Below are 27,150 nucleotides of genomic sequence, written 5' to 3' on the forward strand. Positions count from 1 at the left end.
GTTGTTCAATTTTAGCACACTTTAAGTATAACTATCATTTGTTTGACTGCAAGTAAACTGAAGTGTGCTGTAGTATAATTAGGTTTAGTGTACTTTAGTGAACTTAAGAGTACTGTAGTCTTAGATTAAATTACCCAGTAAATTGTATAAGACAAGGCATAGTCTGGATAAATTTGCCACAAGGAAAAGAAAAACATTATAGAAAAAGAAGGTGACCTTAAATGGGAAAGAAGCCACTAAATTTGCAGGCTGATGACATTGCCTATTTATAAAAGTGCCTATTCATGGTTGATTATGTGATGTTTAGGGAGCACAAGCTGAATGATGCAGAATCAAGTCCTGTAAGCACACTATATGGCCATAAGCAGGGTTGGGAGGGTCACTTAAAAAATTTCTTCCATTATAGTTATAAATTACTACATACAAAAATGTAATCAGTATTGTGAAGTAAGTATCACAATAAAGTATCACAATATGAAAGTAATGTACTCTGATTGCTTTTGAATTACTTCAAGGTCACATATGTAAATAAAGTCAAGAGAAAAGCTATGTGATCTCAATTTAGGGTGTATTTTAAAGCTTAAATACATGTTCAATGTTTGGATTTGTTTTAAGAAAAAAAGTAAATAAATGAATAAATAAAAGATCACTGTCCCTTATGAGGGTAACATTACATCGCATAAGTTAGGGTGACCATATTCTGATTTTTTTTTAAAAAGAGGACACCTATTTTTTTTCTGTGCCTTAATAGCGTTCAAAACAATGTTATGTTGAATGCAGATTTTAATACACTGAAAAAGACACACTATTATTAGCATTATTAGCATTACATAAAGATATATAAATTCCTACACTGTTTTGAATGCCCATGGAATAAAATAAAATATTAGATGCTACGAGTATCCCTTCTGCCCCTTCTGCCAGCATTTACACATTTGAATGGTCATGTAATAGGAAGCAATGTGATAACACGAAATTAAAAATGACCGTATATGGTCATGCACATTGTTTTGACTCAGGACAGCTGTGATTTGCTGTTATTGTTAAGCAACTGTTTGATGCCGTACACAACAGCACTTCACCTTTGCGTGTTTGCTGAGAGTAAGCTAATGGTCGAGAGGGAGGAATTTGGCCAATAGAAAGCCTTTTATAATCGAACAATTGTTGTGCGAAAGGGTGGGAATTACAGAGAGGGGTTAAAGGAATACAAATATGCACACACATTGCAGTACTCAACCATAAACATATCATAATGAAACTAAAGCCGAAACCTGGACATTTCTTGAATTCATTTCAGAGAACAATGTGTGTTAATTTCTACCAAATTAACTTTGCACAAAATTTATTAGCGCATGCACCAGGAGGTTGTTCATGTGAGCCACGACTGGCAACAGAGAACCGGAACTATAATCAAGCAGCTGTCTATATTGTGTTATGTCAAAAGTTTAATTTCTTTGTTTTTAAATAAAAAAAATGTCATCCTTATAGTATTCCCGTTTTTTACAAAATGTATGTGTAATCTGATTACTTTGTTTTTTGACGTAACTGTAACAGATTACAGTTACCAGTTTTTTGTATCCTGATTACGTAATGCTGTTACGTTACTCCCCAAGCCTGGCCATAAGTATGTGGCCACCTGAACATCACACCCATATGTGATTGATGAACATCACTTTCCAAAACCATGTGCATTAATATGGAGTTGGAATCCCCTTTGCTGATATTACCATCTCCACTTTTCTGAGAAGGCTTTCCACTAGATTTTGGAGCATGGCTGTGGGGATTTCTGCTAATTCAGCTACAAGAGCATTAGTGAGGTCAGGCTTTAGTTGCTTTAGGAGGTCTGGGGTGCAGTCGGTGTTCCAATTCATCCCAAAGGTGTTCAGTGGGGTTGAAGTCAGGGCTCTGTGCAGGCCAGTTGAGCTCTTCCACTCCAAACTTATTAAAGCATGTCTTCATGTACATCACTTTGTGCACAGGATTGAGCCCCTCAGTACCAGTGAAATTAAATCTTAAATCTACAGCATACAAAGACATTCTAGGTAACTGTGTGCTACCAGATTTGTGACAACAATTTGGAGAAGACCCACATATGAGTGTGATAGTGAGGTGTACACTTTCTTTTGGCCATAAAGTGTACAATGTGAAGTCATAAATTAATTACATTGAATTACGCCATGACATCCTTTCACCAAGGTTAAAACATGGAGTGAATATAAATAAATAGGTTCATTAGGATTATGTCTGCCAAAAATAAATGAAGCAATAATGTGTTATAAGCAGCCATTAGCCATCACTTGAAGGAGGTCTATGGCAACACAGTAGAGCCGGGATGTGCCCAGTCTTATCTGCAAAGGGCCAGCGTTGCTGCAGGTTTTCATTCCAACATAGTAGGAGCTGCACCTGATTCCACTTATTTAATCAATTGGTTTCAGTGTAGAAATGGCCGATGAGTTGTATCAGGTGTACTCCTGCTTAGTGGAATTGGCGTATTAGATTGGGCACCCCTATTGTAGAATGCATGATTTAACAGAATCACGTGTGTCTTCCGCAAGTGTCTTCGAGCTTGTGACATATTTTTATGAAATAAAGTTCGGCCACTGATAGAACTAATGGAATAAAAATGTATTCACACTAGCTACGCAAAGTGAGGGAGCAAATAACCACTGATTTTGTATTATAATCAAATGGAGTACTCAATTAACTTATTAAATGGCGAGTCAAATTCAATTCAATATTTATTTATTATCTATTTATATAGCACTGTTAACAACAGACATGGTCTCAAAGAAGAAATTTGTGTGTAGATTTAGTTTTACATCTCTAATCAGCAAGCTAGATGATACTCTCTGAGATGGCAATGAGAAAGAAATCTTGAAAGGAGCCATACTCCGATTATCTTCAATCTGCAGTATCCAGGTGAGATTATCCACTGAAGAAAGGCTGAGACTTGGCCATAAATTGTTTTTGGGAAGTGTAAATCTCTATGAGAATCGATGGGACAACCCACTGTAGCAGTAAATGAATTTAATTAGATATTTACACTTTCGATTTAACAAACTTATAGTTTTGCAAATGAAATTATGTTTTCCATTTAGAGTCATTTATTCATTTTCAGATTGCATTCAATTTCATCAAAGCACCATGTAATTGCCAGGTGCTCTCTCAATTATTTCGGTAAATATATAGCAAAAAATGAACATGTTGAGGTTTCATGGTCCCTAGCAAAATTTTCTAAATGTAGGGCTGCAGAAAAACAATAACACATTTCTCTACATCCTGGCAGTGTACCAGACTTTTCAAAGTACCCAAATAGCTGAATAGATGAATGAAGTGGTAGGAGAAGGTGGAGAACATCTCTTTGATCCACAAGACTTTTATGCTTCCTTCCATCCATCATACAATTGCAAAGTGTCTAAACAATTTTACAGCATGCCTCTGAATATTGCGCTAGTTCTGAACATGCCGCACTGTAAAGAAATGACTGGCTACTCCAAACTTGCACCAAAGTTTCTGGCCCTGACTACAGTCTAGATAATTGAAGGGTGAATGGGCAGAATAAGGGGGTGTGAAGTTTAATTGGGGATTTGAGATGGCATGTAGCAGCATACAGTCGGAGCCTAACTTGTCCTCCAGAAAGCATTTCCTGCAGCAGGGTATAAAAGTTATTTATGGACATTGGTGCAGACAGGTGCAAAGAAGGTCAATGGAAGCCATTTACTAAAGAGGAGAGAATGTTTGTTTTCTCAAATTTACTACCTACGAGTATTGCTTCAACCATTTGAGAGTAAGTCAGATTCAAAGACTTTAGCTTGAAGCTTACCTAAGAGCACTTGTTTGTTACACTGTACATGGGAGGTTGGTTATTTGGAGATGGATGGCAACATTAATGACTCATGTCAACTCAAATCAATTACAAGGTGCCACACTGGGGAGACAGAGATGGCTGTACTGCTGTCACAGGTGTTATTACAAATGTGGGCAGGAAGGATATCAATCCACAGGTCCTAAGCCATTTCACAGTCTATTTATCAGTATGCATCTTTTTCTGAATGCTACCGCTGTCAGTCCTACACAAGGAGCATCTCGCTGACTCACTCACTCTCATAGTCACTTTCATTGATAACAGACTGTGATTTCTGATAACAGAGTGACAGCAGGCAGGGGATACTTCTTAAACATGCATTTACATATAATTATCTAGTAATAAACCATTTCTCACTCACACACAAACCTAACAGCTTTGCTCCTCAGACTTGGCATAGACATAAAGGGAGATTTGTAGAAAAATTAAACTGAAGTGCAACTATAAAAGTCACAATGGCTCAAATTAAGCAGAAATTACCCACCCATATTTGCACAGTAACTAACAAATTCCATAATACACCTGTTCATAAGCATGTAAGGATGAGTGGGAATTGTGGGGATGAGAGGGCTTTCAAGGCCATACAGGGAGGCAAGGCCAAAAGGACAGAGAAGGAGACGAGAGCCATTAATCAAAAGGCTAGTAGAATCTGGATGGTCAGAAAATCTGATCCACCAGCACCAGTATTATAAACAATTAACAAGTATTACACCAGTAAAAAGAAACAAATAAATGTACAGCAATTTCTACTGCAAAATACAGACGGCAGGGTCAGATTTTGGTGTTAACAGCATAAATCCAAGCATCCAACCTGTCTTGTGTCAACAGTTCCGGCTGCTGGTGGTGTAATGGTGTGGGAAATGTTTTTTTGGCACACATTTGGCCCCTTAATTGAGCATTGTTTGAATGTCGTAGTATATCTGAGTAGTGCTGATGACTAGGCGCATTCCTTTTTGGTGACAATTTCCCCATCTTATAATGGTTACTTCGAGCATAATAATGCACCATTTCACAAGTCATCTCAAACAGGTTCCAGTCATCAGATCTGAATCCAATAGGACATCTTTGGGATGTGGTACAACGGGAGATTCGCAGCATAAATCTGCAGCAGTTATGTGATGCAATCATATCAACATGGACTGGAATCACAAATGAATGTTTCCAACATCTTGTGGTATCCATGGCACAAAGTATTGAGACTGTTCTGACAGCAAAGGGAGGCCCTAACCAATATTAGTATGGTGTTTCTAATAGTGCCCAGTGAGTGTGTATACTAACATTGTATACTAATGTTATGTCTGAGAAAGACAATGGTAACATTTGAGTTGAGGAGTTCAAATGTCTCAGCAATAATAATAATAATAATAATAATAATAATAATAAAAAGGCTTTAATTCTGATGGTACAAAGGTGCTCAACTTTCTACTTTTTATATTTTCTTTTTATATATCTTCTCTGCAATGATACATACATATATATATATATATATATATATATATATATATATATATATATATATATATATATACGTATATATATATATATATATATATATATATATATATATATATATATATATATATATATAATATATTGAAGTCTTCGTTTGCACAGTCTGTTCTTACTGCAGCAACTGTGTGTAAGGAATGGAGTTTTTGCTTGGAACGCAAAGAGAGGTTTGTGAATAGGAATGAAAATCTCTAGGCTTATGACAGATGGTAATATTCAAGGAAGAATATTCTGATTTAACTGACAAGCAAAATGCTTACAAAAGTTGCCTATGTAGCAGGTGGGGGTTGTTTTAGTGTGCGTCTGCACTGGGAGGAAGGTGTGTGGGGACAGACTAGAGGGTTTATGACTAATACAGCACACCAGAGCCCTGTTGTCCCACGTATATTTATGTGATCTCTCTTTCTTTCTTTCTTTCTTTCTTTCTTTCTTTCTTTCTTTCTTTCTTTCTTTCTTTCTTTCTTTCTCCCTCTATCCCTGAGTAGTGAGCATATGTGTATACTTAGCATGTGTGTATAATAAGTATTTCTAAGTGGTTTTCAGACTTTTTCAGCATGAGGCTCCCCTGGTGTAGAGTGCATCCCTCTGTGGCCTTCTAGAGTCGTCAAATGTTCACAATTGAGTTTTTCACGCTAGGCTGTTCTGTATTATCCATTTTAAATTATACATTTTATAAGCATGTACTGTACACTAGTATATCAACAGATGTCTCTGTTTGGTGTGTGTCTTAGTGTGCTGTGTATAATTGATTTAATTGATTAATATTACTCATTATTATGTACATCATAGTTCAAAGGTTTACAATCCCAAGTTACATAGAAGTAAAATAAATTTTTTAAAATGTTCTAGCCAAAGACATGAGCACAATTAAAAAAAAATAAAATAAAATATCTCACATACACTCTTACCCTGGGTCTGTTGTATTCTCTGAGCAGTGTGCTGCTGAGAGTGTTACAGCCCACTATCTACATTTTTTGACTGTTGAAGTTGAATATTTTCTAAGATATTGGAAATATTCAGTTTGCTATTTAAGTGCCTTCAGCCACTGTACAGAAACAGTCCTTGATTTTTATTATCTTTAAAGCACCACCCAGCCTTCTTCTTGCATCCAGTATAGAGTTACTTATCATCAATATAGTTAATTTTGCACCAAAATGAGTTCATCAATATACAGTACATGTGTATGCATACACATGTATAAGTTATATCTGTCCTGCTCTTAAATGTACATTATTCTGCTGGAATTTGAATTGAATAGTCATTTCAACCCCCAAGCAGGATAGTAAAAGGTTCTGGACTGAGTGTTCATCAGCAGATATGCTCTATCCTGAAATTGTAACTAGATATCTTTGTGGTCATATAATCCATGTATTCACCAGTCCATATTCCAGAAATCAGATAGCTGCATATCTTATGGGAATTTTTAGTTCTAACCACTTTTCCCTCTAAGCTGCATGCATGTGTGGTTACATGTCTAACGATGCTCCCATGCAGAAAAAAAAAATAAAATCCATGCAGAACACAGACACAAACATTTATATATATATATATATATATATATATATATATATATATATATATATATATATATAGTCAATTGGAGTAACTTACAGGTGATTACAGTGCACTCCAAGCTTGACTCTCAGCACTGAGTTTTCTTTTTTTTTTTTTTTGGAAAGCCCGTACAGGGACACATATCAATACAGACAGTACTATTGCCCTCCAAATTCAGTACCAACCCCAAACAATGCAAGCCATGTTAATTGTTCAACACCTTTAACAAGCATTTTTGTTAGCATAGCAGTGCTAGTCAGCAGGAGCAGCCATAATCTATGTGGCTCATATGTCATTATTTCTGAAATACGGTAAATAGAAATACGGTTTGCTCAGCAAGAAAAAAAAGGGAACATAGTTAGTTTTTTATTCTTGTTAATTTACTGTAATTTACAAAAGATATGACTTTTATCAAACCTTTAGACAAAAACAGACTTTTAGCAAAGAACATCTCCAAGTTGTAAGTTACCATTTATTAGCTTGAATCACATTTGCTACAGAATATTAGTTAGCGTGTTCTTGCCCATGTAGTTTGTATGGTACTTGTATGTAGATTGGTGGAAATGTAAAGCAAATGAGAAATCAACTCAATAATAAGATTTATCATCCTTGTTTCAGTCTCTTGATTATGAAATAGGATTATGAAATGACATATTTGCTTTTTTCTCAGTGGTTTATGGTAAAAGCCTTTTTGATTTTCACAACTCACATCTAAATTCATTAAAAACTACTACTACTACAAAGTATTCCAAAAAGTTTAAACTGTTGGGTGACAACAACAACAACAACAACAACAACAATAACAATAACAAAAGACAAAACTGTAACAAGTAACTTAGTTTGAGTTCATTTAGAGCTGGGAAATATGGCAATATAATATCCATATTAAGATGTGAAATATTGTCACAATATATGTTCCTGACATATCATGAGTATTGTCAGTATGTTATAATAACGAAAACCTCGGATTCAAAGCAACAAATAAGCTGTAAATAGATAAACTGCAAATTTTAACTCAGTCATTAAAATTTAAAAAAGTCTGAATGATTTCCCTTTTGTCAGTGTCAACTTATTTCTGTAGAAGATACAGAAAAATCGCAATAATTCAAATTTGTAATGCAACACTATTGCTTGGATGGCAGCTTGTTGCTTTGTTTGTAACCTTTATATCATAATCATAATTTATAGCATCGCCAAAATGTATTCAAGAATCATGATATATATCACCCAAACCTATATTTATTCTTCCTCCAAATATATCTTCTCTACAGTTCTTTCAAAATTTACTTACACCATCAATGGAGAAGACAAAAGCAGAGAAACTCCCAACTTTTCTACATGATCAACTACTTGTGAACTGGGAAACTATTTACTAAATGCATATGAATATTTGAACCCACGGTGATGGCTGTATCACCTAGTATTAAAACATAGGTTAGGGGATAACTTCAAGTAAATACAAATAGTCAGGAACCGACCATGGATGTGCTTTCAGAAAAGACGTAAGGCATTACCTTGTTTGGGTTACTGGCTGTAATGATCCATACACACTGGGAGTTGCTCTCATATTGAATAGGAAAATTTGGAGAAGTAAACGTTCCTGAAGGACCTTGAAGATTTGATCCACAGGTCTTTACTGTAAATAAAAAAAAAAGCAGAGGAGATGGTTAATAAGAATTTGTTACAAGGACAATGATCATTTTTTAATCTTGACTTTTTTGATAACTACCATTGAAATGTGTTGAATATTAACTTTACAAATCACAAGGCATTATTGTGATTATACAGGGTTTTGTTAACTATTTATGATATTTAGCAAGATTTAAACCGCAAATATTGCAATATCACCCAGTCTTTTATGATTTCCTATATTTGTGAGATTCACAATCCAAATCCAAAGATTAACTTCATGGCAGCAGCATGAGTTACTTTAAATCAGTTTTTATTCAAGCACACTTGGGTACAATTCATCATCTTAATAGACAAATGCCAATTATAATTTGTTAAACAGGCTCACTCCAGTCTCTTTCTCCCAGAACCAGTGACATCAAAAAATGCTCTGAAAAGGATCCGTTTATTCATCCCGTTATTTGGCCCTTTGTGCTTTTTGGCACATTTATCATTGCCAATGCCAAAGTGACAGGGATTTGATGAAAGACAAGAAGGCATTATCTCCCATGGCAGCAGGTTTTGCTATCAGCTTCTGACATCTTGATTGCTTTTTAAAATAAATAACTCATTATCTCAGCCAAGTATAGGGGAACTGGAGGGCCCCTTCAATCCAAAAACACTCTTTTTTTGATCTGAAAGTCATTCGCTTGTCAAGGCTCCTCATCAGAACAGTATCCTCAGACAAGCCCTTCTCCAGTGTAACAATGATGTGAAGTCTCGAATCAATGTCTCAATATCAACTCGTTTTGCGATGAATCCCGAGTGGAGAATTGAGAGGATAGAGTGTAAAGATGTGAATATTAAGTAAAATATTGCAGTTGGTGCCTACTCTACAGTTTCTTGTTTTAAAACAGAGTATGCAAATATAAAGCTTACCAAGTTATTATATATAAATACTGATTTAACACAACAGTGATGTCGAATTCTTGGATCAGAAAGCATGGCTTAATGTTTTATAACACCATGGCTCTGAAAGTAGTTCCTGGTGTAAAATAAATGTTAGGTTTTTATTAATGGACTTATTCTAATATGTTCTTGTTTCTATAGTAACATCACATTCACAATGACCTGTATATAGAAAACTCCACATAATCTAAGCCTACTAAACAAATTTAAAAACTTGTTGTTTTTAACAACAATAAGAAAACAAGTACACAGCAAAATCACCAGTGTTGATTTAACACCCAGAGTGTTGAATTTACACCCTACAATGTTATATAAATCCATTGGACTCAAATAAACACTCTGGGTGTTAATTCAACACTGGAGATTTTACTGTGCATAATGATTGATGTGGTGAAGTTTGAGCTTGTACTTTCCGGCAGCATAAGAAGCTGAGTTTTTCTGTATTTAACTTCAAGAGAGAGAAAAAGTGAAGCAGGAGAGGGAAAAACTGTTTATAGATACTATAATGTATGTGATAACAGGAACTATTTTGATCCATAACTGTGGTTACGTGTTTATAGTTAAGATATTTGCCTTGCACCTCCAGGGTTGGGGGTTTGAAGGTTCAAGGTTCTGCATGCATGTTCTCCCTGTGCTTTGGTGGTTCCTCTGGGTACTCTGGTTTCCTCCCCAGTCTAAAGACATTTATTATTAACTGATTGGAATTTCCAAATTGTACATGGTGTGTGAATGGGTGTGCAATTGTGCTCTGCGATGGACTGGTGTCCCCGCCCTGAGTTCCCTGGGATAGTATCCAGGATAAGTGGTATGGAAAATGGAATTGCTGACAAATCTCTGTGGTATAGGCAGAATAAAACACCACTGTTATAGGAAAATAAATCACTTCTGGGAACAGAACTTCTATAACAGCTTCTTAACAGCATGGCCAACTTCTCAACTTCTATAACAGCATGGCCCATAATGTGTTATTCCTTATAAAAATTTATATATATATATATATATATATATATATATATATATATATATATATATATATATATATGGCATGGCAAATGAAAATGGGCTCCCAATAGCTTAATACATTAAGAAAAAAAAAAGAAAAAAAAGAAAAAAACCAAGGGAGAATGAACTGATGATGAACTCGTAATGCCCTTGGGCACTCCTGAAAATATAGATCTAGGCAATTTTCTGCATCATTTCAATCTTCCTAATTAGTTTGTGCAGTCTGTGCAATAGCTGCAGGAACAGACACACCCGAGTGACATAAAGGGAGTGATTTAAAGGTCAGGGGACCACCAAATTACTGTGCTGAATAATTTTTGTGCATGTATAGATAATAAAAAGAGAGCTGTATGGGGTCTGGAACCATACACATACACACTTGTCACTCATACACAGTAAGATAGACCATGTTGTAGTGCACAGTGGTAGTGAGAGAATGGGATTTTCCTTCTCATTAGCAGGTGGCCATATTCTTGGTGCATAAGGACCCCTAATAGAGAAGACAGCTGTCCTTACAGCCTGCAGGTTGCAAAAGTGATCAGGCAGATAAAGGCCCACTTTAAGAAACATGGGATGCAGCATGTGCAAGCTGTCAATTCATTTTAAAGGATGGAGAAGTGGCATGAGGCAAAATACTGGTGGTATCCAAAATGGAATTTGGTGGTATTCAAATCTCACTGACAAATCAGAACGGAGTTTTAACGGGCTTATAATCAAGATAGTTAGCTTGCTAGGAATGTACACAGTGGTATGTTGCTCTATGAAAATTTGCAGTAGTGTTGTTTTTGGGTCTTGGTGTGACACAATCAATCAGATTTACACTAGATCTTATAAGAAAGACATTATCAGCAGAAAATGTGTGAGTACTGTATATTAAACCATGGGCTATTAAAGCAACTCTGCTTGTGAACAGACAACTGTACATACATAGACCAGTTCTTTATTTGATTTTAGTTTTTACAATGAGTAACTATTGTGCTGAATATGCTAAAATGAGAACAAGACAACACACAACTCCCAACATTTCAGTGTATTCCGATATTTCAAGTGGACAAGGATAAAAAATAATTGCCACAGACATTAGACTATGGTTTGCTGCCATTGTACTTCCTTCTGGTATTAGATAAATCAACTAATAACTGCTCATAGTTTATAACTCTAATCACAATTTCTGCTACTGTTTAGTCTATCTGTTCTAGTGTGACTTTTTGCACATTTACTTTTTTTTCTTAAATTATCCATGCATGAGTTGTCTCATTGTCTTTTCTTTGCTTAAACTTTGTTAAGTATATTGTTTATTGTTGATTTTTGAGCTGTACCTAACCCAATTACCACTAACACCATTGCATAGCAATTAAAAATAATTTTTAAAATCTTGATACTGTACTTGGGGGTACAGTAACTTAGTGGTTAGCACGTTTGCCTCACACCTCCAGGGTTGGAGTTTGATTCTTGCTTCTGCCCTGTGTGCATGGAGTTCACAAGTTCTCCCATTCTTCAGGGGTTTCCTCTGGGTACTCCGGTTTCCTCCCTCAGTCCAAAGAAATGCATTGTAAGCTGATTGGCATTTCCAAATTGTCAATAGTGTGTGTGTGATTGTGTAGTGACCCTGTGTAGGATAAGCGGTATAGAAATGGATGGATGGATTCTATGCTTCTATAGCAGCATTTGCTACTCTGCTGCAATGTCCTTCCAAAAACTAGAATAAGCCTCATACAGGAATCTTTGGCAAAAGTAGACCTAGTATTACTAGGTGTTACTATGTGTGTCCTAGTAGTACTATGTGGACTTCCACTTACTGCATCCTGCATTTTCTCCATTGCAAGGTTTTCCATTCCAAAATACCACTTTATTCCAAACCTGTTTGTCTTGTTAGTTTGTCTTGTCTTGCCCTGTTTGTCATTTATTGAGGTTCTGAAATCAATTCACATAATAAACTGTCCTTCAAGATTAATTCTTGGCCACACATCTGTTGATACTTTTTCTTGTTGTTTGTCCGGTCTTGATCTATTAACTTAAACCTGTAACACTAAAGAAATGCTCATCGGCAGTCTATAAACACTTCAACAGAGGCTGCTCGCGCTTTCTACTGTACATGTCACCATTTCTCAGCCTGCTTTAGTTAAAGCAGTGACAAGAACTTATGGATGAGCAGGAGTTTGTAGCTGCTTCAGGACGCTGCTTCTGTATTTTCTGTGATATACAGTATATCTGCGCATGCTAGTGACATCTCTGACAGATCAATTAGAGCCTGCTAAATGAATGGCTTTAGCTGGGCACAGCTTGCTCATAGACAAGCAGCCAAACAGAAATTATCTCTAAAAAGACAGGAGGGGGAGCAAACAGTTGATTACTTACACAACAACCTGCTGTCACTTTCTATCCTACCATCCGAAAACAAGGACCTTGGCTCAGCAAGAACAGGTACAATTATAAAAATAATAGAAATGTAAAAGTGAAAAAAACAAAACCCAAAACAAAACAAAAAAGATATGAACATATCACAATCACTTGAGTGCCCCCATATTCTTGTCTCTATTTTAATATTTTCCAATCTTTTGGACAGGCAAGTGTTAAGGCAAGACATTTTTTTCAGATTTTCGGATAAACTGCATCTATAACTCAACATTTTTTAACTTCTATATTTAGACCTACATTCATAAAAATGTGTGTTTATTCCTATCTGTAAGTTGAAAGCTGTTACAGAGGGATGTTGATTATTGTTTGATTTACATTAGACTTTATTCAGATAATCATGCAAAATATTTTATAACAGTATTGATTAAACAATACAATAAAGCAGTGATATTCAAACTAATTTTATGTAAAAAAATAAATAAATAAATAAATTCCTCTTGGGAGTCTTCATAGTGAAATAAATATTTTAATTTTAACATCATCAAAAGACTAGATTTTTGGTTTTATTAAGCATGAAAATGTATACATACTTAATGAAATGCAGCCTTGGATGCAGAAATAAATGTAATCTTTTTAATGGTCTAACAAACAAAAAGACTTGTAAGAATATCAGCAATTAACTAACACAAATTGAATGATATTTATCATTTTAAAAACATTACCATATTCACCAGTGGACTAAAGAGGAATGCTTAAAATTGGATATCTATATAAATATTTAATGAATATGATATCATGTATACTATTTTGGAAATTATACTCATTGTTTTAGGTTTCCTAACATTGAAACTGACCTCAGGGAGGACAATGAGCCAACTAAACAAACAGAAAAAAAAAGAAAAAAAAAGAAAGAAAACAAAAACAGAAGAAATAATGCCATACTATAACTACACTACTTTGCTACTTTCCCCCATAACTACACTACTTTGCTAAAAACAGCTAAACTCACTTATTCTATACAGCAGAAGCATTCTTGTTCAGTGTAACTAAATATGTAATGTACTGTAAGTGTAAGCTACAGCACACTATAAATCCTCAGTGATCACTATTAAAAATGTGAGACTTATATTTGTTTACGTATATTAAAATATGTATTTTACTTGCCTTATATGAGTGATAACACTCCAATCTTCTAGAAAACATATTACATATTTCATATTTCCCACTGGCCAAAAACCAAACCAGCTGGACCCAATCAAAACAGAAGTGTGTTTGCACGTTAATTTGTTTTCTCTCTGCTGCTGTTTATGGTCCTCCATCACTTTGATCACTGTGCTAGGAGGAAAGCATTCAATCAGCTTCTCTGAAGATTCCAAGAAATCACCATATGCATAAACACAACATGAGTGATGAACCCAAAACCACATCAGTTACCTCAAAGACTTTCAGAAAAAGCAAATATTTGTCATTACATTAGGCTGATGAAAATGCAAAAAAAAAAATTGTTGCACCATCTGTCTTAGGTTGGCATTTTTTAAAATGTGGCCATATGCCAAATTGCCTGGTGTGTCTAAATGCTATCGATATGAACACAAGGACATCAGCCCACTACAGTAAATTAACTATTACCTTCAGTGGATAGATATTTTCAATTCAATTCAATTCCATTTGATTTGTATAGCACTTTTAACAATGGACATTGTCTCAAAGCAGCTTTACAGAAACATAAAAACACAGGATAGAGATTTTAAGTGTGTGACTTTATCCCTATTGAGCAAGCCGGTGGCGACGGTGGTGCGGAAGGGAAGGGAAGGTAACCCGTCCTCATCTGGGTAACAACGGATAGTGTGAAAGTTAAAGAAAGTTCATGATGGTTTTTATATGAAGTCTGTTTGTTGAACTAGTCCACTGTTCACTAAAGGAGACCTGAGTGCAAAACTGCACGTGGTAAGTGCAGTCCCAAGAACATAGTAGCAACCATAGTTCCAGCAACCACAGTGAGAATGTCCATGTATCCAAAACCATTTCATGGTACTTAAAGCAGTAGCATCCTAAGCAATCTCCAGGCTGTAGCCTCTAGGTATCAGTTTCACTATGAGGTCGGCCTAAAGCTTTGACATTAATTCATTTCATAGCACTGATAGTAATGCTCATGTAATTTTAAATGACCTTTCTACACTGCAAAACCGTTGACAAAAAACCTGTGTATGTAATGCACTTAATAGCTGAATTTGATTTATTCATCCTCAGAAACTGCTTTATTTTGGTTGGGTTGTGGTGGATCCAGAGCCTAGAGAACACACCCTGGCTGGGATGCTAGTCCAGGTCATTTGCACACTTATTGATTCAAAATGTTTGTGGATACCTGAGCAATCACACTCATATGTGCTTGTTAAACATTGCATTCCAGATTTAGTTCCCCATTTGCTGCTATAATAACTCTTCTGGGAAGGCTTTCCACTAGGATTTGAATTGTGGCTATGGGGAGTTATGCTCATTCAGCTACAAGAGCATTAGAGAGGTTAGGAATTGATGTTGGGCAACAAGGCCTGAGGCGCAACTAGTGTTCCAGTTCATTCTAAAAGTGTCCAGTGGGATTGAGGTCAGGGCTCTGTGCAGACCACCCAGGTTCTTCCATACAAATATTTCCATACCATGTCTTTGTGGTACTTTGCTTCATGCAAAGGGGCATTATCATGCTGGATATCATGGATATATCATGCATATCATTATCATGCATGTTTTGGGCCCCCTCCAATGAGGGGGAATTGTAGTGCTACAGCATGCAAAGACATTCTATTCAATTGTGTGCTTCCACATTTGTGGGAATGGTTTGGCAAAGGCCCACATATGGATGTGAAGGCCAGGTGTCTTCATACTTTTGGCCATACAGTATAGTGTAACTAGTTTAATTTATCAAAGCCAATCCACCAATCCACAATTACATTAGCATGTAACACGAGCTAAGGATCCATACCAGAGACCCTACAGCTGTGAGGTGGCAACACTAGCGATTGCACTCACCAAGCCATCATCATACAGTTTGCTCAGTATAATTAAATATGAACTGGTCATGAAAAAAACAAAACAAATAAACAAACATATGTCATACTGGCAATGTCCTATTTTTTAAGCATGGTTAAAGACATTGTCTGAAAAACAGATATCAAGTTATAGACAAGAACATCAAGAGTTATGAATATCTGCACCAGACCAGCATGAGCCACAGACTGGACAAGAGACTCCATGAAGTTATTTCACAATGTAATCCTTTCAAGGTAAGACCTTTGACTTATTGGTTTATGCTTTACCAATGAGGTTTAAAAAAATGTTTTGCGATATCCTAGCATGCTCGTCAAGGACAATAATTATGCCTTGAAGTTGTCCCTGTCACTCTACTGCATGTTAAGTCATAATTAAGCATAATTAGAGTTTCTGCCTGGAATACAGCAACCGTGCAATGTATATTTGTTTTTCCTTAACAACATACTGTCACTATAATGCCGTCAGTCAGGCATTAAGTAGCAGCATTGATGAAATCACCGATGGTAAAGACATTTTGGCTCTAAATTTTTAATGGTTGCCACAGCAACTGTGCTCTTTCAGATAAGGAAAAGGGAACCGCTCTCGTTTGATGAATGTTCTTGTTGCAAGAAAGAGAAGCATAGTGTTTATGTTCTTTTATGTTGGCAGAACATCAATTAAAACTCACGTTTTTCCCCTTGCTGGAATGCTGATATATTACTAAATAGAAAGTACCAATGAAGATATTTCCTTGATTAACAGAGATAAGTAAAACTATTGAAAGCTAAATTATTAAAAATTCTGTGCAAAGTTTATTGCATCTTTGTCTTTGTTTACTGCAGCATTACAATTACCCTTCCCTGGAACTATGAGGCCCAAACCTGTTCCAGCATGACCATGCCCATATGCACAAACTGATGTCCATGAACACATGGTTTGCAAAGGGTGGAGTGGAAGAACTCGACTGGCCTACACAGAGCCCTGACATCAATCCCACTGAACACCTTTGGGATGAACTGGAATGCAAACAGCACCTAGGCCTCCTCCCCAAATATCTTTACCTGAACTCACTAATGCTCTTCTGGCTAAATGGTTAAATCCTCACAGCCATGTTCCAAAATCTAGTGGAAAGCCTTTCCAGAAGATTAAAGGTATTAAACAGTAAAGGGGCGGTGGACTAAATCTGGAATGGGATGATCAACAAGCACATGTGGGTGTGAGGGTCAGATGTCCACAAACTTTTGCCCATATAGTGTACATTATAGATATATAGATTCAGTAAAAAGAAACAAAAGAGACAATCATATGCGCTCACCACGCTTGCACTGGAATCAGCATTTTCAGTGGCTGCCTTTAACAGGATTACTAGTGTAATTTGGAACAAATGGACACTATCGGGAAACACCATAGATGCCAGGTCAGTTAACCCTATCCTGTGTGCTGCATGTTTTGCCAGTACTACACTCCTGGGGGGAAAAATGGGCCAACACAAAATGGCAAAATATTAAGTTTTGAATGGTCTTACAACAAATCATTGGTCAGGAAATTAGCAAGAATTAAACCAACAGATAAAGTAAATTAGTATAGGATAGCTTTTCCGTTTGATTTCTTTAAACGATTAAGCATTGTGGGTAAACTTTGTGGATAGCTTTTTATCCATCCATTCATCAATCCATCTATCTTTTCATTTTGTATTCCCAGACATGTTAGTTTGAATTTTACAACAAGCATTTTAATCATTATCATGATTTTACCTGTGCGTACAAGAAGACTATATAAGTGATTTATAGGCAGCAATAGTGTTATTTCCACATATTCTGATTTGCCCATGCTCTCTCCATTTACACACTTTCTTGAAAAAGCACATTCATATATTTCACAGGGAGCATTTATAAACAACTGCAGCTGTTTTTATTCATACACACACTACGATGGGAAAGATTAGTGACACCTGAATGGAGTGCACAGTAGGGGAGTAAAGATTCACATTATTATACTGGTGCTCCAAGCTGAACATTTAGGAAACAGCCACACAGGTTCAAACAGCATGAGCAAGGCAAACAGGAGGAAACTGAGGCCAAATTGATTCCTGGAAAATTCAATATGGTATAAAGGAAGCCGGTCCTTCTGCGCCTTGAAGCAAAACACTTCCTTCACCATTTGTTGAATGCAGAATGTCAAAAGTCGAGTGATGAAGAACTAATGGCCTTTTTGATAGAATCATTTAAAGTTGACTGATTTTTACTATCTGCTGAGAAACATACATTAGAACAAATGAGATTCCAAATAGGATGTTATCATGATCATCAAAATGTGAAAGAGCCTATTGTAATGCAGACTCTTTTTCCCTCTCCATTATTCTCTCCCCTATAACTTGGTTACAATGTTATGCAATGAGAACTTATGCCTACAAGTTCTCATTGCATTTCATACACCTTGCATCATATCTCACCACGTTATATTCCATAGAAACAGGGATAAATCTTAATGTATCATATCACAATGCTGGCTGATAAATGTCTTTGACTGATTCACTGGAATCAGGAAGTATTTGGTGTTTGAGGTTTGGTGAGGAGAAGAGAAACAGGCTCACCTCTGCATACAGGTCTGTGGTCGCTCCAGGCGGCAAACACTTCGGCTACTCTCTGACATGTGATGCTCTTAGAGCCCTGTAACACGTAGTCTTCATCACAGGTAAACTGGGCTGTGGCACCAATGCTTAGGAGAACACACAAATACACACAGATTCAATCACACATTATTAAATTACAGCACACACATATATACACAAACCAGAAAATGTTACTCAAATAAAATTCTGAAGAAGTAAAAGTAAAGAAAAAAGAAGAGTCAAACCTACACTGATATGTGGCTAAGGCAAGCACTTACATACTACGTAACAGAACAAATTGTGTTATTATGTAACACAACAAATACGTACCACAGAGATATACACTATATGGCCAAATGTTTGTGGACACCTGAACATAACAACCATATGTGGTTCTTGCCACTAATTTAGAAGCACACAACTGTATAGGATGTCTTCCATGAAGACCATGAAGACATGGTTTGCCAAGGTTGGGGAGTAAGAACTTGAGTAGCTTGACCAGAGGCCTGACCTCAAGACCACTGAACACCTTTGGGATGAATTGGAGTGCTGTCTGTGCACCAAGCCTCCTCACCCAATATCAGTGCCTGATCTCACTAATGCTCTTGTGGCTGAAATAAATCCACGCAGCCACACTCAAAAATCTACTGGAAAGCCGTCCAAGAAGAGTGTCGCGTGTTATAACAGCAAAGGGGGACTAAATTTGGAATGGGATGTTCAAAAAGCACATATGGGTATGATGCTCAGGTGTCCACAAACGTGTGGTCATATAGTGTTTTTAGTAAGAAAATTAAGGCTTTGGAACAAATGGAAAACACAAAGTTCTTTGTCAGCTCTGAAGACTTATGAAGTGCTTATATGACATTCATAACCATTTCATTCCTATGATTAACAGTGTTGCTATGTCCATATCCGTAAATGAGTCACTGGAATTGATTGTGCATTACTCTCTTAACTTTTGCTTGTGAAAAATGTTTTTTTTGGCCATTACATACATTCAACAATGTTTCAAGCCTCTTATATCTTAAATTATCCAATGAAAGGGAACAACAATTAGGGATTGTATCCAAAAAGTATGATGTATGTATACCAGAAATAGCTGTTCAGCCATTACACTTTCATAGGCTGTTTTGCACTGTCAACACAACATTCATGATTAAGGTTACAACCGATAAGGGGAAAAACAATAAAGAAAAATATTCACTGTACTCAAAATGTCTTTCTGTGAATATAGTATACAAAAAGCATTTTTAAAGATTTTCATTTTGCATGTGCAGCTTGCATCTACTGATTTCCCCCTCATTGATTGGATTCTTAAAGCCTCATTTGTGAAGTCTATGGAATCTTTCCAAAGCCAGACTGTGATAAAAAGGACTGCATCAACATGTGCATATGTTATAACTCAGATGCAGTCTACTGATGATTATAGTGAAAATAGGAAGTCATGTTTCCACAGGTGACTGTTTTCTAAAACATCGCTCAGGCTGCATCGGTGTGCTAAATGTAATTAGACAGCCTTAATTCATTACAGCTCTGATTTCCATATGCATATTGTCAAACTCTTTGTCACAGCTTTATTAGTATGGCATTGGAATGCATGTTATTAGCGGAAGAGTGTGATTTATATTCACTAAGTGGTTGGACACGAGTTGTTGAAGTAATCAGATGACAGCAATATTAATGACAGGTGTCTGTCGGGAAGCGCAACATCAATAAAGCAACTGTGCTTTTGTTCTCTTCACTCAGGCAGTGCCCTTCAACACTTGCACTTCATGCTAGTCAGCATGATAAAGTAGCAGGGAACTATAGACAAGCAGAAACTGAGTAAACAAACTGCTTGGCTAAGTAAGCTGCTGTACAAAGAAATAAAGTGGTGCAACATTATGAAATCAGCAATACTGTTTGTTATATCTGTCAATAAAGTATAGCACATTATTTGTGTACAGATGTCTGACTGCCAGATGCTAAACCCTGACTCAAATAAAAGCAAAACACCAATACCAAGCTCTAATTTAATTATATGATCGCTGCACTCTTGACAATGTTAACATTTTGTAGAAAGTGTAATGAAATTCTGAACGGCAGACAATATTTTTTATCAAAGGATATTATTTTGGGATTAAACCAGCAGAGACATTAGCCATTGTCACGTATACAAGCACAGTACAGTGAAATTCTTTTTTGTTTGTTTTTTTCTGTTGCATATCCCAGTTCCCAGAGTTCAAAGCATACAGTACCATGAAATGGTGCCACTGGAGAAGAGCGGGTATAAGGGCATTTGTAGCTTGGAGGTTATGCAGCTAGAACTCACAGCCTTCTGATATCAACCCTGATCGCTCCCTTCCACTAACCGAACATTCTAACAGAGAACGTTATTAAAAAGTTCAGTGAGTATTAAACAGGTTCTAAGAAGGTAAAGGCTCTGGGCTACTGATCAGAAGGATGTGAATTCAAGCCTTAACCCTTTCTGCTCCAAGAGCCTGGGCTTGAAACTGCAACCTCCTGAGAAGGACCCCCCAGAGCCTTAACCACTGAGCCACTACTGCACATTATAACAGAGAATGTTATTTGAATGTTCCGTAAGTATTCATCAGGTTGTAGTTAGACTGTAACATTCCAAACATAATGCTTGTAATTTCTTATATAACCTTGCTCTAATAATGCCCCCCCCCCCCCCCCCCCCCCCCCCCCCAGGGTTCTCTGAATGTTGCTGGTGGAACATTCCCATTTGTGGTAATTGTTGCTAGAAATAAATGTTACTGTAAGTAACACAAAACAAAACCTGAATTGCTTTTTAAAAACGTAATTCTAAAAGATTAACCTTTTAGATTCACTATTCAAACAGCATTTTTGCTCTAAATGGTTATGCCTTTGTTGACTATCGACTATGTGTTTGTCCTTTACACACTATAGAATATATGTGTGACTGAGGCACCCGGTGTAGTGCTCAGTAGGTCTGACTCAGTGAAGACTCATTAGTGGCTGGAGAAAGGATACCAAGTATCCAGAGATGATTACCTAAAGTCATTGCCGATGCGCTTGCCGTTTTCAGGCTCCCCTGGGTCTGGACAGGAGTTAGAGGCCTGTTTGATTCCACCCTCATTCACTGCAAAGTCAGAACAAAGCAAACTATTACACCAACTGACAAACAGGGGTGAAGAAACAGTAATAGCACTACTAAATAACAATGAGAGTAGCAAGACTTCAAGCACACTCACATATAGACACACATAAAATGTTTTGGCTTCATTCCATGCTGATGTGTGCTGACAGAAAAGTAGGCAATAAAGCTCAAGACTTCATCATGGCAAGGCATCTTAAATATTTCACTGGACCTGATCCAAACTGTTATGCATTTCTTGCTCGTCTTTAATTACAGGAGATAAATATGCGTGCAAAATTAACAAAAGTCAAAAAAACAAACAAAAAAAAAACAAAATGAAACTATGAAATATAAATGCTTAAAAAAGGAAAGAAAAAAGTTCAAGGACAAGGGAAAGGAAAACCATTTTGAAAACTTGTTGTCAAGAAACTAACCTGGTGAAGCTGAAATGCTAAAACTTGAGCATTACTTTGTATAAACGTGTATGATCTAATCCAATAAAAAAAAAATGTGGAAAAATGAAAAGAATGGTAGGCTTGTGCCATGCTGAAAGAATAGAGGGTGATTCAGCTTGATGACTTTCCATCTGAATCTGAGAATGGTGAGTCAGTTCCCATTTTCCTACTGAGTGAACTTCACTCCAAATGCAGGTTATTACCAGACACACACATACACACTGCCTCTGGCCATTCAACACCAGGTGCACCAATCACACACACACTACTAGTCATTCAACATTTCTCATAAAATAATTCATGTGAATTATATGTGACAACTGACACTATTTACAAATATACAGTATATAGATGTACATACACACTGTAAAAAAAAATTCTCTAAATTTTACAGTAATTTACTGGCAACAGGAGTGTTTAAATTCACATTGGTATTACACTATATGCCTATATCACCTCCCTCTTTGTGTGTGTGTCTGCAAATTCAAACTGCAGATGTAACTCCTATCTTAATTTAGTAAGTACATCGTGTTTACAGCATTTTATCTCAAAGGAAGTCCCACATGAGTCAACAATAAATTGTCATGCCTGTTACCTAGCAACCAATGATGTCCCTCTGGGGGGAACTGAGTAAATTCAGCGGTTTCTCAGGAACATAAGTTGTGTTTTTATTCATTTATTTATCATTATTTTTTGTATTAACTTTTAAATTAGGGAAAAATAGAGGCTGGTGATGGAATGACTGTTTATAGCTGCTATATGGAGATATGGTGACTACTACATTATCAACATATTTGGTGACATAGATGGCAAGCATCCTCATATGTTCATATGTCATTCTGAAGTGGCAGTTTTTCCATTAACACATTTTAGTCAGTTCTTTCAGAAGTCTGGGAGAGTCAATTCCATTCTTGAGAACAAGAATCTAGCTTGTGCTTTTTTCCCCGATATGTACTTCATTCCCATTTCCAATTGTACTATCAGCAGAATGAGTGAGCTTTGATAGAGCGCTGTCAAGTATAAAAGTGATGCAGATATACAAATATTTCAACACAACTTTTAAAGTTCTTTTGACTAAAGACAGTCACAGTAATGAAACCACTAATGGGCTGGATAAATTTTAAATGTGTGAAATTTAACATACATTTAGCTAATTAAAAAGTTGACTCTTTACTATTGGGTGTACCTGCAGGTGGCGATAACAGTCTAATTTATTTGGTGAGATGGCCAGAAAAAATGCACAATGTGCCCAACATATCTCAGGGAAAGTCATGGTTCTAAGGCCTGTCTCAAGAATTCTATGTCAACTAAACAAGTCCTGGTCTGCTAAATTACATTGGATAGTGATCCAGTTTTTCAGCCTTTTCCCTCATCCATATTTCAGCATGATGCATTTGCATTTAATTTAGCGGTGCTGAAAACAGGCCCCATATAAACCTGCACAATATCTCAGTACAGGAAATTTAAGGCCATAAAATTGTCTGACCTTAAGCCCATTAATCATGTATATTGTTCACTGCTGAAACTGATCTGGAAAAAGCACCTGAAACAAATTCTATCTCAAAATGGCTACGTGATTAGAAATTTGGGATTTTTCCTGTTATCAGTTGGAAATTACTTTCAAGTATAATGTTTTGGTAGTTATTATTTTGAAATTGCATATGGCAATAAAGTATTTACTCATTTTTAACACTGACCTCCATTCTACTCCCACTATATTTCTGGAGCGGACACAAGGTATGTATATTTTCTCCTCACATTGTGACTTGTTTACAGCTGGGATATTAAGTATGTAATGGAAAAAAGTAAGAAAACCTTAGATCTGACAGAACTATACGTGAACAGGAAACAATTACATACAATGAATGCAAACTTGTTTTGGCAGCATATATAGCACATAACAAATAAGACCTCTAGTTAAAATACTGCCTAACAAGGAGACCCAGCTGTGCCATTTATCGCCCATGGTCGGAAGTCCACAGGAACTGGCTGCATTCCCACTTGCACTGAGTGGTTGGTAGAAATAGCAGCAGAACCCACACACCCTGCAAAAAAACTTGCACGGCCTTTGCCCTGCTAAATTGCTGTAATCTTTCGAAATATAGGGACACACTTAATAGGTATTGGAACTGGAGTGGACTAAAGCAAATGAAAAACAAGATTCTATTTTCCACAGAATGTATTTTGTGGTTGCTGGCATCCATTAATTCATCCAGTCTACCTGGCATAGAAGGAGAACTGCACATCTCCTTGGATTAATGTAGTCACAGTTATATATGAATGCTAGGAATGGATGGGTGTTCCAGCATGAGAGCACTGAACTGCTTAAAGAGATGAAGGATTTAATTGTACATTTCTGGTATTTGTAAGAAATTCAGTACCCACAACTTTGCTCAGTGTATAGGAATGTGTAAAAAATAATGACCAACACTTAACAACTACATATATACATTTACTAGGGATGTAACTGAATACAAATACATTATAATGTGAGATAATGTGAGACATTATGTTCTAAACAGGGCATCTGGTTGAGACTAGAGATGTGCATCAAGACTGTGTAATTTTAGTATTTTATTTTTGTTTACTTTCATCTGTGTGCAGGCAATCAGCCATATATGAAGCTCATGGTACAAACAAAGCCCATGTTCAATAGCATTTATTCATTCACCCTTAGTAACTGCCTGGTGAGGGTTGTGCTGGTTTAAATTAGGCTACAAGTTTGTTTACATTATTTTTGGAAATATATTCTAAATTTGTTACACAATCTCACAGGCAGATACAAACAAATATAAAAATCTACACAAGCAGGACTGAAAAACAGTCCTGCACAGATCTCTAGTTGAGACCAATTATGAGCTCAGGTGATGTGGCTGAGATTGAGTAACTGTCAGAAGCAAATTCAGTTTTTTTTCCCTTATTCCATGGGTGGGGTGACCATAGTGGGATGATTTTTAAAAATCCAGTTTAGGCCTCACCCACTTTGATTATATAGAAAAATACAGACATGGGTAGGGATATTTGGAGGACAAAGCAGATAAAGATACAGATAATGACATTATGTTCCACCCTAGCATATAATAAGCTTTTATTTACATAACACAAAGCCTTTGGTAATTAAAATGACTTATAATAAGGGTAGAGACTAGAGAAATCCTCTAGAAAGCACTAAGGTGTACAACTGTGCATGCATCTTATGTTAAGAGGATAAACCCACCTCAGTGGTTGACACAAATAAACAAGTATTAAATTTATGTTCCTTTCCATTGTTGAGAAAATGTCCCTTAGCTGACATCAGCTCATAAAATACCCATAAATGAATCAAAGTTCCTGCTGGGCAGTGAAAGCGAGATAGGATAAACAATCCGATGAATCACTGGATAAGAATATCTATGTTTATGCATGTAGATGAAGGCACTGCTAAGAGAAACCTGCTGAGAGACAAGTTACTGTCCACACACCCCTCTGTCAGAAGAGTGGTGGCTCATCATTATTAGGGATCACCCCCAAATTGATGGTGATCTGTATCTGTCTTAGGATGTTTATTTGGCAGTGCTGTCACAGGTGAACAGGGAATAAAGCACACAATAACGCCTTGTGTCTTCTTGTCCATCTTCCAGGACTTGTACCGGACAACTCAAAATCATTCACTTGACATATTCCATATTCCGCTCTACTTGTAAGATAACGTTGTGTGATCTAAGGTAGAGGTGTGCATCAAGACAAAACATGCAGATTTTACTTTCTAGACAAAGGAAGGTCAATTTCTTTAACATGAGAGTGCACAGGTTGCTCCGGCAGTGCTGCACAACATGTTTACTGAGTTCCTCCTTTATCCTACTCAGAATCCTCCTGGGGTGATTTCAATGACTAAATCATTAAAATTTTAAGAAATACCAAGTGTGTGCAGGGAAGAGAAAATATAAAATAATTGTGGGAGAATGCGGGATTAGTCAAGCACGTCTGCAGGAGTGGATTTTCAAAATTCCTTTCAGAGTGAGCTTTAAAAGAAAGAGTATGTTTAAAAGAACAGGTGGGGACAACGAAGGAAAGAATATTCTCTGGTTGGAGTGTAGTTGTATTCTAGGTCAAAGGACGTTATTAGTCAAACTTGCACAATGACAACTGTGCATTTCCAGTCACTGTAGTTGTGTCCCTCTTCTCCCTATTGTTTATGTAGAATCATACTCCATATCCTCTTTTCTGTGGCAGTGAGTAGAAAAGACTGACAGCTGGTTTCTAATGTTCAGTGGGCCATGAAACTGGAAACACAACAGTTGCTAATTTTACTCTTCTTCTGAGAGCTTCCAGTTTATTGTCCAGTGTTTGAGCACTGGCCTGAATGGCAGAGGAGACCGGTGGCTGCGGTGCCCCATAACATCATTTGCTTGTTATGGTTATTCCCAGGTAACTCATGCCAACTGCACATGAAAGAACCCTGCATCTCTGGGTGTAAGACGTTCAAAAGTTGAATACTGAATCCATCCTCTGATATTGCAAACACTTGATAGTTGTGTGTAATTGAGCAGAATATAACAAACAGCCACTACTCCTATTATAATGTCCATACCCTCAAATTCAGGTTGACATATATATATATATATATATATATATATATATATATATATATATATATATATATATATATATATATATATATATAATTATACTGAGTCATTGTTTCATTTCAAATCTAGTGTGATGGGGTACAAAAATTGTCTCACTGCCCAATACTTGATAGTATTGAAAACTAGCTTTCTAGCCATTGCTAGAGAGTCTGGTATATTTCAGTAATAAACACTGTCAAGTGTTCTGCCTACGTTCACAGCAAAAGGGCAATCAGACTGACATGGCAGGACCAACTACAGACATCTTCCTGTAGCATATCAGAAAACATGACGATCTTTAATCACCACTAACTCTTTACATATCTTTTAATTTTACAAACAGGATTCAGTGAACATTTTTTCATTCCAGTGACTGTCTGATAGTGTTCAAAAGTTTGTTTTTCTCCTGAAAACTGCCATAATGAAGTGTGTACACACAAAAGTATGGAGAGCCAACCAGATTGTAACAGTCAAGATTCTGAAGC

At 36.5% G+C, this 27,150-nt stretch overlaps 1 protein-coding gene across 2 annotated transcripts in view; it reads right to left on the reverse strand.

The window, feature by feature from the left end:
* csmd3b (CUB and Sushi multiple domains 3b) overlaps positions 1-27,150 on the reverse strand; it is a 489,673-nt gene that overhangs the window by 210,224 nt on the left and 252,299 nt on the right. For both annotated transcript variants that reach the window (XM_047150624.2, XM_047150623.2), the window contains exons 8-10: positions 21,519-21,606; positions 18,483-18,607; positions 8,443-8,564 (exon numbers count right to left, since the gene is read on the reverse strand). In XM_047150624.2, coding sequence (XP_047006580.2) covers positions 8,443-8,564; positions 18,483-18,607; positions 21,519-21,606 — 335 coding nt within the window. The remainder of the gene's footprint in view (positions 1-8,442; positions 8,565-18,482; positions 18,608-21,518; positions 21,607-27,150) is intronic.

Source organism: Ictalurus punctatus, chromosome 24, assembly GCF_001660625.3.
Source record: "Ictalurus punctatus breed USDA103 chromosome 24, Coco_2.0, whole genome shotgun sequence".
Taxonomy (NCBI): domain Eukaryota; kingdom Metazoa; phylum Chordata; class Actinopteri; order Siluriformes; family Ictaluridae; genus Ictalurus; species Ictalurus punctatus.